At 29.7% G+C, this 16,817-nt stretch overlaps 3 protein-coding genes across 5 annotated transcripts in view; all 3 read left to right on the forward strand.

Moving 5' to 3' along the window:
• Positions 1-4,105, forward strand: part of LOC140663229 (icarapin-like) — a 30,350-nt gene extending 26,245 nt beyond the window's left edge. Inside the window, exons 3-4 of the mRNA XM_072887241.1 lie at positions 919-1,025; positions 2,848-4,105. Of these exons, the coding sequence (XP_072743342.1) occupies positions 919-1,025; positions 2,848-3,078 (338 nt within the window). The 3' untranslated portion in view covers positions 3,079-4,105. The remainder of the gene's footprint in view (positions 1-918; positions 1,026-2,847) is intronic.
• A 1,764-nt stretch (positions 4,106-5,869) lies between these two features.
• Positions 5,870-12,516, forward strand: LOC140663175 (uncharacterized). Of its 3 annotated transcripts, XM_072887166.1 has the most exons (11): positions 5,870-6,211; positions 6,324-6,444; positions 6,596-6,896; positions 7,166-7,736; positions 7,858-8,092; positions 8,182-8,372; positions 8,458-8,568; positions 8,663-11,551; positions 11,628-11,878; positions 11,978-12,224; positions 12,322-12,516. In XM_072887166.1, the coding sequence occupies exons 3-11, from the start codon at positions 6,823-6,825 to the stop codon at positions 12,382-12,384; spliced, it is 4,632 nt and encodes a 1,543-aa protein (XP_072743267.1). In that variant the 5' UTR covers positions 5,870-6,211; positions 6,324-6,444; positions 6,596-6,822; the 3' UTR covers positions 12,385-12,516. The 3 variants fall into 3 exon arrangements, with proteins under 3 accessions (XP_072743267.1, XP_072743258.1, XP_072743274.1); XM_072887157.1 differs by having other exon boundaries at positions 5,871-6,448; XM_072887173.1 differs by having other exon boundaries at positions 5,874-6,444; positions 8,185-8,372.
• A 417-nt stretch (positions 12,517-12,933) lies between these two features.
• On the forward strand, positions 12,934-16,127 carry Asnrs (asparagine--tRNA ligase). The gene is made up of 10 exons (XM_072887187.1): positions 12,934-13,099; positions 13,275-13,335; positions 13,483-13,890; positions 13,999-14,156; positions 14,235-14,378; positions 14,462-14,610; positions 14,681-14,809; positions 14,905-15,154; positions 15,232-15,495; positions 15,590-16,127. Exons 2-10 carry the CDS (start codon positions 13,308-13,310, stop codon positions 15,719-15,721), a joined length of 1,662 nt encoding a protein of 553 aa, XP_072743288.1. The 5' UTR covers positions 12,934-13,099; positions 13,275-13,307; the 3' UTR covers positions 15,722-16,127.
• The last annotated feature ends 690 nt before the right edge of the window (positions 16,128-16,817 follow it).

Below are 16,817 nucleotides of genomic sequence, written 5' to 3' on the forward strand. Positions count from 1 at the left end.
AGAAGAATAATTCTGGATTATAGGCCTCGTGTAGCGCAAACGGGCTGTAAAATCGCTTATTACATTTTCCTCTCTCGATTCTTCGATTTGTACTACATGGTTTTTTTTTTTTTTGTGAGAATTGTATGAAAAGAGACACAGACGTATTAGTACTCTCATTTGTATTGTTTGATCCAGGGTTTGACTCTTGACTCACCTATACTAGTGTACGCACGACCTGATTCGCGTCGAATCGCAATAAAGCGCTATTGGGTCGTTAAAATGAAACGAAACGATAACTAGGCAGAAACACAAACAACGGAACAATTGCTAAATGTACAACTTGAGATGCAAAAATCCCAAATACAATTGTCGTTAAGCCGATCTCGGGGACAGCTGCATTTAATACAATCTTTATCAAATTTAATACATATTATGTGCTAAGCGTAAGAAACTTGTGAAAAAAATGTATGATGTGAAAGAGAGAGAGAGATAAAATTATATATCGATCGATAGTAAAATTGCATGTTCCTCGATCTCTCAATTAATCTGTAGCAAATTATTGAGATCACAAATTTTGTTGAATTATTTTTCTTTAATAAATCATTATTCAGATCAATGGATTTGTCATGGCATGCTTCATTTCCTAAATCAAAATCATGGAAACGCAATTTTGTAACCCAACGACCACACATGGTCTTAATAAACACGTCATCTCCAAATGCTTGACAAATATTTTTTAAACAGTCACCAACGCGCTTTAAATTCAATTCTGCATTATCAAGCGTACTTTAGCAAATCGTTGTTATTGACATTTACAAATCAAGCAGCCAATTTAAAAAATGATATAGAAACATTATTCATATGGATATCATGTACATTTATATAGGAAAACACACTCGTTTTTTAAATTCTTATTTCTGTTTTTCTTTCTTTCAGAGACTATGAATAGAATGAGACAAAATCTCATGAATTATTTCTGGAGTGTACCTGATTTTACGAACATTCCGATTCCTGAAGGAGCAAACACAACTTCCACCACTAAGGTAAACATACTCAATACTATACACATTTAATAGACTTAAATTAATTTACAAATTAATAATTTTACTACATTCTCCAGAATAACTCATTTAGAATAAACCATTAATATAAACTCGTTATACAATCGATAAAATTATCGTGTTATATTTTCTACAATTGTCAATCATTGTTCGAAATGTTGTGGCATTTTTTGCGTTTGAAAATGATTAAAAGCAAATTTCGCGAGCTAATTGATAATTCCGCGAAGAACGAAGTAAAATAATCTGTCGACACGCGAGAAAGCTCCGCGTCGTGCCGGACACGTCGCGAAGATAATGCAACGCCAGCAATTTACGTACACGTGTAAACTGCAGCGTGAGCTGGAGGAAGGAAGGGGAGGAAGAGTGAGAGGAAATACCCTTAACAATAGTATAGTAGCGGTAAGTGTACGGGGATGGTAGTGATCGGATTACTGCATTTCCTGTCGCGTATTGTTACACGCGTGGAATCTGCGCACACCACACATACACACACACACACACACACACACACACACGCGCGCGCGCGCGCGCACGCACGCACACATACAATCTCTCCGATATGTAAGTCGCTTAACGCTTATTGTTAATGCGACTTGCCGTACAAAGCGCGACTAACAGAAAAGGATAACTGGTCGCCAAAAAGTTCGCCGAGTGCCGGCGATTTTCTTTCTTGGATACAGCATTGTTCGCTTGTGCAAAGCCCGTCGTTTTGCACGGGACATATCCTTATAAGACAGGAAAAAAGAAAAAAAAAAGAGAGAAAGATGATTACATTATTTTCTAAGACGTATAAATTCTACAATTCAGAGAAAGAGAGAAAGAGAGATAGAGACACAATCAAATTTTCAAGCTTTTCATTATTTATAATAATCGAAACATTGAAAACTGTTAAATTTTTTTCGTGAATAATGCTTTATTTTATAAAAAAAAACTTTTCTATCTGCATTTACTTCAATATTGAAAAATATATGGATATAAATTAAAAGAATGATATATAATAATACATTAAAAGTGTAACATGTAAAAACGAAACGTGATTTAGTATTTTGTCAGGAAAATTTTCATGAAATATTGAATTGGATATTTTCTTCGTTGCGCTTTCACACACATGTAGAAAGTTTGACTAAATACATATATATAGAGTGTTTCTAATAATTCAAACCGAAGCACTACATCTCCTTGTTAACAGAGTAAACCACCATACTATACTATACGCACTGTCATGTTGTAAACGTGGCGGTTGCAAATTCTTCAATAATGGAGCTTAATTAATTTTGATGATGCGTTTGTCGGTTATGCAGCTGCAAATTGTTCGAATAACCTATTTGCACCCCTGTCTAAACCAGCTCTTATTCTCTCGAAAGCTTTCTATTGTATGTATATATATATATGTATATATTTAACAATACAATAAATTGATTAGATAACAAAGTATAAGCTATATTTAAAATTGAAAAAAAAAAGTTTTGGACAAATTTGAAACCGATTATTCATTTTAAAGATTATCACTATAACTCGTACATATATATCCCAGTAAACACAAAGCAACAGTAATGTAACATCAATGTTATAATTTCCCACTCAACAATATAAATGTTATGTACAAAGCATGTTATATTGCAATTACATTGTTGAGTGGGAAATTATAACATTGATTTTACGTTACTGTGTTGCTTTGTGTATACTGGAATGTTTTAATAAAAAATGGAATAGCATCCTTGCAATTATAAAGTTAGTATATATACAGTGTTTTCAGAGACAGATTGTACCATTAATACATGCGATTTAATTCGTCTGATTACAGATCATTAATGGTCATGTGGTAACGATCAACGAGACGACTTACACATCGGGCGACGAATTCAGCGGCACCGCATTCCGAGTTCGCATAATCGATGTGAAACCGGCAAACGACACTCTATCAATCGATGCAGAATCGGCAACGGTGAAGCCGGAAGCGACAGAGAGTCGTGAAACGGTCGAGGACTTTAACAACGAGATACCGAAGAATACGGAAGATACGCTGACCGCTTAAAAGCGGTCGGTCGTTCGCGGTTCGATACGTCGATAACAATGGCGTATCGGGGTCGATTTCGGGAACAAGAACGACTCCTTATTACGTGGCTGTAGTAGAGTAACTTTTTCGATATCGCACCGAGTGCATCGCGTTAAAGTAACATTATTGTAATATATAGTTGTGTTTCTGTTGTTTTCTATAGCTTTTCAATACGATTGATTGTTTACGACGTTTACCTGCGTTTTTCTTTTCTTCTTTTTTTTTTTTGTTTTTTGAATAAAAAATTGCTACTGCTGTAAAAAAATAAGCCGAGATATTTACAAAGATAAATAGATAATATAAATTTAAAAGAAGTTAATTAATTTTAATTAAATAAAGTCATTAATTTATGTGAATTTAATGAAAAGATTAAAAGCTTCAAATTAACATTAAATTAAAATTTGTGATTAAATGAAATTAACATTAACAGATTTTAAAGCTTAATGCACCTTTGCATTTCGGAAACAGAACTTTATGAGATAATGTTGAATTTTAAACATTTTTTGTAAATTAATAAAAAAATGATTAAAAAACTGTTATTTTTTTAATTACTTAAACGTATATTTTATACACAAATATATATACAACACACACACACACACACACATAATTAATTATATATATATATATATAATTAATATTCATTTTTTTCTTATTTAAATGCTGCGCAGAAAAGATAAAAACGCTGATTTACAAAACTAATTATGTATGCTAACTTATGGTTGACTTATTAGTCATATTTATTCACAGAAAAGTTGTTTTATAATATTGCCTAATCTACTTGATTAATTATATCATTTATTTACAATGTCCGTCAAGCTTAAGATTTATACTAACTCAGTTTGTTCTATACTACACGATAAAAGACGAATGCAAAGTAGATTGTAATTGCTGGTTGTATGATATTATGATATTGTTTTACATATTCATGCAACAGTGCAAAGAGCGGAGAAATCTTTATCCTATAAAAAATTATAAGATTGATATTAAAGAAAAGTGTATATTTCCTGTGTGTATATACTCAGATAATCCCATCCTCTTTTAATTTCTTTGACAAAGGTTCCTTCAATGTATGAAAATGTAATCTCAAATAATATATAATTATATAATTAAACATTTATGCGCATAAGTAAACGTTCGTAAACAATTTACAAAGGCAAGGAAAATTTTCGCAGAAAGATTTTAACGAAATGTCCCGATTTTTTATAACAAAATAATAAACCATACGTTCCTGTATAGCTCTATATTCACAGATTTTAATAAACTTACAGATATATATTTCTTACATTGTAAAGTGGTTAAAGAGAGAAAGGTTGATACAATAATATAATATATGAATATATTCTGACAAATATATACAAATATAATATGCACTTTGTATATTCATATATAAGTTTAATATAACTTTAATCCTGCACATGATGTGTAATCTAAAGATTTTGACATCCGACATTTAAAGTAGAACTCGAAATTCGATCATCACGTTATTCATTGCATACCGATAAGTACCGGTAAGTAGAAGCCATAGGATATCATTACAGTGGATATCTGTACAACACATATCGTCTTCAATAAATTACAAATTATTTTTAAAAATACTCGATGGAGACAAAAATCACCTGTTGATATTTAATTCAATAATTTGTCATATATTTTTCCATGATCAATCTATGTATCTATTAATAATAAATTACTAATTATTAAATAATTATTAATAATAATAAAAACTAATATATGAATAGAATATTAAATCTTCTAAATTACTTGAAATTTTTTCCCAAAAAATAGAATAAATATTAAAAATCTAGACATGCAATAAAAAGTTTTAAAAATTCTGATATATAACATATATATAAAAGACAACATAAGTCAATATAATTATTATTATTAAAAAATATTTAATACCGCTTATTATTTTCCTTTTTGATATTCATTTTTAAATTAGTGCTACTATATTATTTCATTTTTTTTACATTGATTTACACAGAATATTATCAATAATACAAAATATGACAATCTCCGTCTATCTATTTTATACGTTTATGCTTTTATATATATTATATGACTTCTAATTCTTGTGAAAATTAGTTCCATTTTACATTTAAAAGTTGTGCGTTTTGCGAATTTTCGATCGTGTGTGACAATAAATCAATAACAATCATACTTGTAAAACTATGAATTGCCACAGAAAAGGCTTCTCTTTGTAATTGATGATACAAATATTATTAATTATTATTAATATAATATTATATTACATATAATTATGTATACATATATTATAACGTTAATATTCAATAACGTTAATCATAAAATTCATTAAAATTACTTTAACATTACACGACAATTTATTTTATCAAAATTGTTGAAAACAAAAAATACATATTAAAAAAATTACAAGTCTTTTTATAGATTAATATCTTGCAAATAAATAATATAGATTTTATACGTGATATTATGTACAAATACATTTACTAAATAATTTTAATTATTATACACTTTTATAAATCATAAATCTAAACTCACCGAAATTCCAGTCTTATTCTTGTTGATAAATACCATAATTAATAAACTGAACAGAAATGGGAATAACTTTTATACGTGTATGTACATCTCTTTTTCTTTCAAAACTGCAAAAGCTCGAGAAATTTAAATTTTTTTCGTCGCGCGCAAACTACAAAATCATATCTAGACTGAAGTCGGAAAGATACTAAAGTCGTGTTCCAAAATTCACTGTCAGTACTGCAAGCTTCTTGTCATCTTTGTCTGGTATTCAGTGAACAACAAGCATGGCAATGTATTGACAGTACTGGCAGTGAATTTTAGAACCTAGAAATGCCTCGAGGTTTGATTGGCCAATCAGGCTAAAGAAATCTCTGCTCTTTTTGTTTTGATTGGTCAAGCAAATACTTCGAGACATACGTCTTCCCAACCGCAGTCACCCTAGGTGCTTTAGAAGAGGCGCTATTAGCGTGCTCTGTCCTTGTTTAACTTTCAGTAGTAACAAAGATGGAACGACATTTTTAGCACCAATAGCGTTTCCTCGAACGCACCATATGCGTCTTCTTCGTTCTCCCGCTTACCGCTTATATAGTTCAGGTTTAGGTTAAGTTAAGTCAGTGTAAATTGTAAAATTATCATCGTCTGTTATCACGTTCTGTGACATTATTAAAATTAATTACTTTCTTTCGTTTTCGATCTGTATGAAATGGTGCATGATCCTATAGATGAGACGTTCAGAAAAGCACGCCGATTAAGAAATACACCGCTGCAAAAATATATTCGAACCACATCGGTCATTATAACGCTTATGTATGCTGGAGCAATGTACATTTCCTATAGAAGAAAGTAGGTATTTATTTTTTATGTTTATTTATATTTATTTACATTCGAATGTGTTAATTAACACTTTACAATTTTAATGTATGCATTATGCAATTTACAGTTTATTCTTTATTTTATAATCCAAATTTAATCAAATTTTATTTTACAATTATAGTATTCTTCCATACTTAGACGACGAAAGATATAAAATCTCTGAAGACGATCGTGAGATGCAATATGATTATGTGACAAGTCCATTTTGGAGAGGCATTATTGATAAGATAGTTGAGAAACGAGAAGCAAATAGATTGAAAATCTGTACTAAGTCAAAGAATCAAATAGAAGAAAATACTCAGACAAATAAGGATTAAATAACATTACGTCAAAGTTTATTTGGAAATAATGGACGTGAATAGAATGCATAAGTCTAATAGTCCAAACAGAAGATTAAGATTAAAGAAAAGTTGTAAAGAAAGGTAATATCACAATATGTATATAAAATGTATTAAATAACTTTTCTTGTATAACTTTGTAGTATACTTGTATACTTGTGATTTACGGGTATGTAACTCTTCTTACAAAAACAAATATATATATATATTTGAAGTACGTAAAAAATGTTACACAATCTTTTCATTGTATTTTTCTCCTTATTGAATTTTTCATATCCTATAAATATTTTTTTATATTCATAATATATAATACACAATATTTGAAATTATATAAAATATTCTTTTATTTATAGTATTGATAATAAAAATTATCTTTTTAACGATTCCAATAATGAAAACAAAAAAAATGATACTGCATGCACATCTCGATCTTCAAATGATGACAGTATAATGGATTTTAAATCGCCAGAAAGAAAAAATACTGTACAAACAAAAATTATTAAGAATAATAAACTAATAGATAAATCAAAAAAGAAAGTGCTCTCCACTAAACCTAAAATAATTAACAATGGAAAAAAACTCGAAGGCAATAAATCATCACAGAATAAAAAAATTCAACACAATGTACAACAACCATCAATCGAGTCATCTTTTTTTAAATCTGAAAAAAAAGAGATAGAGTCACCGCAGAGTTCAACTAATGTGAAAACAGCTTACGTATGTCCATTATGCTTTAAAAATTTTAAAGATGAAAGCTCACAAACCATACATATGAAGAGTTGTGCAATAAAAAATAATGTATCAACAAAAACATTGATGAATGCCATGGAACTGCAAGAACGGCAAGCTGCAGAAAGAAAATCGTTAGGTTTACTCTCTGCTCCCATATTACAAGACAAGAAGAAACCTGTTTCACGTAAAATGGTAAGTATTTAATGCTAATCATTTGAATGCTAACGAATAATCTAAAAGCTTTCAAATCAGCTGTAAATTTTAAATACACACACATATATATATATATATATATATATATATATTTTTTCAGACATTGCACGATGATCCCGATTTGCAGCTTGCTTTAGCGCTTTCCAAATCTCTATATGAAAAAGAAGAAATGGAAGAGTGGGATGAGGCTCAAATAGTGGCTATATCATCTAATTCATCAATGCCAGATAATAATGCAGATCACCTTCAGAAAATGACGTTACAAAGCTTTGGTTTTACTAACAGTAGAACTATATCACCAACAAAAAATTGGCCTACAAATAAGATTAAAAAAAGTATATGAATTATTTTATACAATTGATAAAAAATCAATAACTGTCACAAGTTTATCTTAATTTTTCAATTCTTTTCTTTTTTTTTTAAGAAGGAAAACTTATCGAACCGACTATTCTACAAAGACGTACAGCTGCTGAAAAAGAACGTATTTTAACAGAGAGAATAGCTGAAATACTTATGGCCTATAAAGATTTTACTCAAAATTCGCAAAGAGAAGAGGCTAACATCAAGGAAAAAATTGTTCTAAAAAATCAATTACTTCAGCAATTGCATCAAACTGTAACTATATTTAATTTATGTAATTTAAATTTTCCAAATCAAATGTACCTGCAGATTTTAAAATCTGTGTCTCACTGTTCTCAAGGAAAACACTTTGTGGAACAGGACGAGATTAACTCCAACTCAAAAAGTATTTTATGTAAAACAACTATCGCCTCACATAACACCATTAAAAAGGAAAGAGCAGGAATTAAATGTAAGTTTTAACTGCTTTTCCAATAAATTCACACATTTGAAAATAATATGTATATATATATATATATGAAATTATATAATGATATATTTTATAGGAAAAGAATGTTAAAAAAATTATGGAACAAAATATAGATAACAAACAAATATTGAAAATGGAAGAAATGAAGAAAGTAGTGAATAATAATGAAGAATTAATCTCTTCAAATGCAGTCAAGACATGTTGCAAAGAAAAGACATTTCTTGACATTCTTGCAACAAGCTGGAGAAATATGCTAAATGATAGTTCTGCGAGTGATATTATCATATTCGTGAAAAATGCCAAACACATTTGGGCACACAAATTAGTTTTCTATGCACGTTGCTCAAATATTTTGCTTGATGTAATTACCAACGATACAGAGTTCTCTACAGTAAAAGAAAAAATTTGTTGGGTTGATACAGATTATGATATTGCCTCAGCCTTTCTAGAATTTGTCTATTGTGGAGTAATTAATAAACACTCGGAAATATTCAATTCTGACACGTCATTATCTGATATTAGATTTTTAGCAAGAAAATACAAAGTAAATGATTTATTTATTTATTTACGCCAAAAAGAAATTAAATCTAATACAATAAAAATCAAACACGAGACTTACAGAAAAAGTACAGAAAATGTATACCCAGATAAGGGAAAAACTTTAAATATTTCAAATGCAGGTAAAGTTTCTTTCAATGTATCACCGAATCATACGCGTGATGACTCGGAAAATATTCAATGTCCTCAAACAATGTTATCACAAGAAAATGTTACTGATAATTTACATTCTCTTCAAAATAATTACATATCTGTAAAAGACTCCTGTGTTCCACCAAATGAGAAATCTGCTTTGATGAGAATATCAGAGGAAATAAATTTCAGAAGTAACACACCCGCGGAAATCTCTAATGCATCGCCTGATATGTTTGATGATACACCTGATAGGATGAAATGTAAATCTATAATACACTCTAATGATGATCATGAAGATTCTAATATTCACATGTTATTGAGTTTAATCAAACAAGATAAAGATGTTGATATCTGCAGTCAAACATCATTAACTGAAAAAAGCCAGAGCACAGAATATTCTCAATTAGACAAAGATATGTCCATCAATCTAGAAAATATGACACAAAATGTAATGGAGAATGATTCAAATTTTGAATCAAATTCTCAAAAAGAACTACTCATTGACAATATACAGGAAAATTATTTAATCGATACTCCTCAAAGTAGCAAAACGAAATCTAACCAGGATTCTTCTTTGAAATTAACGAAACAGAAAAGTAATCTTACATTATTCATCGAAGAAATGGAAAGAGAAAACGCGAAATTGGATTCAGATTTAGATTCTGATATAGAATGTCTTATAGAAACATCTCCTATAAGATATAAGAATCCATTTCAAATAGATAGATACAATAACTCCGAAGATTCTCAATCTTGTAATGCTAATGTTGAACAACAGTCAATTGATGCAGAAAAAAAACCTAGTCGATTAAGCATAATAGAGCAGCGTATGCGATCATATGCCGAAAAGAATCCGGAATTTTATTCCCGTTTTTCTGATAATGATGTAGACATTAAACAAACTAGTGATTTGCATTTGGTTCCTACATCCAAGATGACAATGAAATTTTGTGATAATATACCAAGTTTCACTTCACCAGCTGAGAAAGATATTAACATTTCAAAACAAATTACAATCACTACGGCATTATCAGCAGAATGTTCATCACACATTGAAACAGCGGAGCAATCACTTAACGAAATTGTCCTTGATGTAGAAACAGACGACGAAGAGATTTCCATGTATTCTAAATACATGAAAGACCACAAAGAGAATAGCATAGCAAACTATCGTGCAGCAATCAGAGAAGTTGGACTGGATGATAGTTTATCTAACAAAAATACATCATCTGATTCAATCAGTAAAAACAATGATAATATTGAAAATGATCTGGATAAGTCTGTTTTAACACAGAAAGACGCGGATGTAATTGTTTCATCCGATACAGAAGTTGAAAGTATATCTTCTAGTGTTAGCCAGCCCGTCGTTTCGAAGAAAGATGACTCTGATCATGAAGATATTATGCATCATTCTACGCAGCAGTCTGAAAAAACAACGGACTATAAAAAACAAAATATAGAAAATCAAAAAAGCAATCAATCTATCCGAATTGGAGATATTTCAAAAACCGTAATCACAGATATAGAGGAGGAAGAAGATTTTAATAGTTCAATTAAATTAAATCGAGAAGAGTTCAATGCTAGTAATACAGATATGACATCTAATGATATAGATTTTAATATGATTTACATGCAAAAAAAGTTGAATGAATCTAGTGATGATCAAAAGGAAAAATCCACTTCGAGCCCGATTATGGTACCCTCCAGTCCAGAGTTTGTAGAAAACTTACTTCCAGAACATTGTGGTGAATTTACATTAGAAACAAATATTCATGAATCAAGAAAATCGAGCAAACTTTCTTTTAATTTTGAAGATGAAGTGTATCTTGCAAATGTTGACGTTAATATGTATGGAAAGCACGTTTTGGAAAAGAGTCAATCAACTAGCGTATTAAATACGACAGAATTTAAGAAGAATATTGCACGCAGACGCAATAATAAAAATGATGATGAAAATATTAGAGTTAACAATTCAACGAATAATGATGTCATATCTGTTTATGAAAATAACTTAGATAATAATTTAGATAGTAATTCCATGTTTTCGACGCAAAATTTTGCAAACATTAGGAAGTTTAAAAGAAAATCCCTATCCGAAGGACAAATTAACATAAATAAGCGACATAATCGAGAAGCATCTACTCATGCATCTGTACAATTTAAATGTAATTACAACGACAACATCGGAAATATACAAACTGCGCTTAAAATTATTGAAAAAGATGTTACACCTCCGCCTGATTACATTGGCATGAAAACTCCCGAATTACACGTAAGTTTGTTGATGATAAGCTGTTATAAAAAATATAAAAGTACTTTTTCTTATGAATATATTATTTAATTTCTAGAGAGAAATGAAGAAATACGGATTAAAGGTACAAAAACGTAACAGGGCTGTAAAATTGTTAACACACATTTATAACGAACTTCACCCTTTGGTGCCTATAGCTGAAATAACATCAAAGCAAAAAGTCACTGAAATTTCAAGCGATGAAGATGAGGGTCCACCGTCGAAGAAACGAAATGTGGATAATAATAGTTTGGAAAAATCGAGTAATGCAGACGATAGTGATGACAAATTACTTCGTTCTCAAAATAGGTTTAGTATAAATATTAAAATATTTATTCTTTCAAACAATACACAATAAAATTTATTTTATATAGTCAGTAATATGATAATATTACCTGTCTGTTGCAGCGATAGCGATACGAGTTCTGGAAAAGATCCAATCGGCAAAGAAATAGAACTCTCTGAAACTGAGTCATTACCAGAAAATCTATCTAACATCACAGAAGCCTTTACAGAACTGCTTGATGTCGATAAAGATTTGCATAATAAAATATTACAATATGAACCTGTAAATATTAAAGAGTTGCATCAAACATTGCGGACATACGGATTTAAATGCAAGCTTTCTAATCTCATGAATTTTTTGGATGAGCAGGTTTACTACTTTTTTTTTCTTTTAACTTATATAATACAATTACAATAACTAAAAGAAAGAAATTCCATATATAAATAATTTGGAACTTTTATTTTAGTGTATTACATTTTATATACCAGAACAGAGTGCCAGGACACGCAGGAAAGCGAAAGGAAAATAATTCTATATAAGCAAAATACATTTAAGCAAATCTATACTAATAATTTCTTTATATTATAAATATTTTTTAGTAAAGAATTTTGTATATCATAACTAACTTTATATTGTTATAACGTATAATATATAATTGAGATAGAAAATGCAACATACGCATATGTGATCTTTTTGAAAAATATATGTATGTATAATTCATTTGTTCAATAAAATAATTCATTGTTATCCTCTTATAAATTTTTATAATTTAACGAAATAATTTACATAGGTTTAAATATATATACACACAAGAAAAATTTAATATTTTTTAATTTTATTTAATTTAATGGTTTTTACAAAAAAAAAAATGTATAATTGAAAGTATTATCTTTCTCTTACCCAGTATTACTTATTCAATTAACATAATTATTATTTGACAAAATAAATTATAAGATAAAATTGAGAAATAATTTACGACTGCAAGATTTGAATTGAATTTTCGATCATGCAACTTACCAACAAAGCACTGTGGGTAAAATTTTCCGGAATTGGCATCACTGTACCGGATTCTACATTATTCAACATTCAACGATCGAAGAGCAGAAAGAGAACAGTGCGGAATATTGTTGACGACACATTGCATTTTATTGCATTTATATCAATTTATAAGGTTGCAGCGAAGAAAAATTATTTAAAATTGTTCCGATTACCTTAAGTGTACCTATTAACGAAAGAAAACATAGGTTAGAGGATATCTTTTATTTTACACATTTAATAAAACATCTTGTACACGTGTTGATACGTAACAAAATCTTATTGTTATATTTTATTATAAAATCTGTATTTTCGACATATTAACATTACTTATATAGTATCATATAATATTATATGGAAATTATAAATGTTTTCTTTTTTCAGCTATACCTACTTGGAAGTAAATTGGAAGTCAATATGTCTGATAAAGAGGTATCATCAAAAGGTAAATTACATCATAATGTAATAAGAAATCATAACTGCAGTAAATGTCATAAAAAGAAAATAATATAAAATTATATACATTGGTCTATAATATACACGCATATCTATATAACAATTATAATTATATATAAAAAAAATATTTTACAAGGTATTTATACATCGGAAAAGAATGGCAATGACGAAACAGGAGATGGTTCGGACGAAAACCCTTTTAAAACTATCCTAAAAGCGATGCGTCATGCTGGTAAGGAACCCTTTCCAGTCATCTATCAAGATTCTCGTGAAGATGGCAAGAAATATGAACCAGCATCTAAATCTCAATTAAAGAAGGTACAAAAGATTTGGGTGAGAGAACAGTACAAGAATGAAGAGAAGGAAAAAAAGTTACTAGAGGATGAGGAAAAGAGATTGAAAAATCTCGAAGAAGCTAAAGCAATTGTCATAGAAGAGGACAAATCTCTACCTGAAGCAAAACAAATTAAAATAAAAGATGCTCCGAATCACAGAGATCAAAGAGTCAAGCTATTTGGATGGGTGCATAGACTAAGAAGGCAAGGTATGTGATATATTTTAACTTGTATTTCTGTGAGATAATTTATCAATTTTTTATAAGATAATTTATAAATTTTTTATAAAATAATTTATCAATTAATTTTCATCATAGGCAAAGCTCTTATATTCATCACGCTGCGAGATGGAACAGGCTTTCTACAATGTGTACTGACTGATAAGCTTTGTCAAACCTATGACGCTTTAACCCTTGCCACAGAAGCTGCTGTTCAACTGTTTGGAACCTTAAAAGTTGTCCCTGAAGGGAAGAATGTGCGTTAATTATGTCAGACAAATATTATTAATTTTCTGAGTAAAATTTATTATATATGCATTATTATTTAATTTCAGGCACCTGGTGGACATGAATTACACGTTGATTATTGGATACTTATTGGTCCGTCGCCTCCTGGTGGAGCTGACTCAATTTTGAATGAAGAAGCTCTGCCTGATGTCCAATTGGACAACAGGCATATAATGATTCGAGGAGAAAATGTATAGTACAAGAGTTCTTGGATTAATAAATTTTTGTTAATTTTATAAAGACTTTATAAAAACTTAATTGTTATATATTTCAGACATCAAGAATTTTAATCATGAGATCTATATTAGTTCAAACGTTTAGAGACCATTACAAAGATCGCGGTTATTATGAGGTAACTCCACCGACTTTAGTGCAAACTCAAGTGGAAGGTGGTTCAACTCTCTTCAAATTAGATTACTTTGGGTATGATTAGACGACTAGTACAAATTGTTAATTAGTTAGGTATAACTTAATTAATTAATGTTTCTTTCAGAGAAAACGCTTTTCTTACTCAGAGTTCTCAACTATATCTTGAAACTTGCATACCAGCAATGGGAGATGTGTATTGCATTGCGCAATCTTATCGAGCAGAGCAGTCGAGAACACGTCGTCACCTTGCCGAGTTTGTATACAAATTTCTTTGCATATTCAACTAATATACTTGTGTTTTTTTTTTTTTTGTAATTATTCTTTAATTGTTACATTATAATTTTTCAGATACACGCACATTGAAGCAGAATGCCCGTTTATCACGTTCAATGATCTACTTGACCGATTAGAAGACTTAATTTGTGATGTAGTCGAACGAGTTCTACAATCACCGTTCGGTCATCTTGTCCAGGAATTGAATCCCGGGTTTCAAAAGCCCAAGAGGCCTTTCAAGCGAATGAACTACAGTGACGCGATCGAATATCTAAGAGAGAACAATATCACGAAAGAAGACGGCAGCTTTTACGAGTTTGGTGAAGTAGGAATAAATTTTCATATCTCCTATATCTTGCACCTTCTCTCCAAGACCTGTAATCTCCTAATCATTCTTCGTAGGATATTCCAGAGATGCCGGAGAGAAAAATGACTGACGCTATCAATGAGCCGATACTGCTTTGCCGTTTCCCTGCTGAAATTAAATCGTTTTACATGCCGCGTTGCGCGGAAGACGAACGTTTAACCGAGTCCGTCGATGTACTTTTGCCGAACGTGGGCGAAATCGTCGGTGGTTCGATGCGTATCTGGAATTATGAAAAATTGTTAGAAGGTTACAAGCGTGAAAACATCGATCCGGCTCCGTACTACTGGTACACAGACCAGGTAAATACGGAAAAAAATGAGATCTCGTAAATTGCGATTGTGGAATAATATATAGATAATAAATTAAATAATTTTTGTACTATTTATTTTACAGCGAAAGTATGGATCTTGTCCCCATGGTGGTTATGGATTGGGATTAGAACGGTTTCTGTGCTGGCTGTTGAACAGATATCACATACGTGAAGTATGCTTATACCCGCGTTTCCTAGAGCGTTGTCGCCCATAAAAATATTATACAGGAATATTGAACTTAACATCAATGGCACATTTAAAGGGCGATATATTTCATTTTTTATACCGTTACAATAAAATATTGCATTATATTAAAAAAATCTATGCGCGTACAACAGTTAAATTTCAAAAAAGCACATAAAAACTATTTAAATATATTCTCCGAATATAAATTATTCTTCATCTTCTCGATTTTATAAAATATAATAACATATATTATTGCATAAAACTTGAATTTAATAGTAATATATAAACGTTCATATAATAAATAGTATGTATATGTATAGCTCAAAAAAGCTGGACATCCCTGACACTTATAATTTGCATATTTATTATATGTACTGTACCATGCGATTGATTTTGTTTGCAACAGTTTAAATAAAAGCTTATAAAAATGTTCATATTTGTATATGCAATGTATAAATACTGATTTTATGTATACGTAGAAAATTTTTCTTTTTTATAATGTTCCATATATAGCAAAAAAATGCTTAAAATTATTAAGCAATGTAAATTTTATTTATCTTTTTTTACTATATATTATATGTATGCTAAACATTTTATAATTTTGAATTAAAGTACAATAAATATCTTTGTAAGTGCATCACGTAAATCAAACTGTGAATATTTGACTTATAGTATATAAATTGACAGAAGTATTAAATTCAACATTGGACAATATGTAACAAAATTAAACCTCTTTTATACATAGTATGTTATAGTTAATGTAATTTTAACAGAACCTATATTTGCACACTAATTATTAATACTATAATTTAAAAATTACGAGAAATAAGCCAAAATTATATCATTAAATAAATTCATATTAAACAACGTGTAATCATATATAATTCATATGTTACAAAACTGAATAGGAAAAAATATATTTATCGAAACATTTTTGAAACAGTGAAGTTATCAAAGGAGACTTTAATGTTAAAAAACAGTCTAATTGGAAAACTTTGATTCATTATCCTATCATTTATATATCGCTGGTAAATAATTACACTATTGCAATAAAGTATATAATTTTATTGCAATACTGCATAACATATATGATAAAAGATAAGCTATTACACAGTAAGATATAA

The sequence above is a fragment of the Anoplolepis gracilipes genome, chromosome 1, assembly GCF_047496725.1.
Source record: "Anoplolepis gracilipes chromosome 1, ASM4749672v1, whole genome shotgun sequence".
Classification (NCBI taxonomy): Eukaryota; Metazoa; Arthropoda; class Insecta; order Hymenoptera; family Formicidae; genus Anoplolepis; species Anoplolepis gracilipes.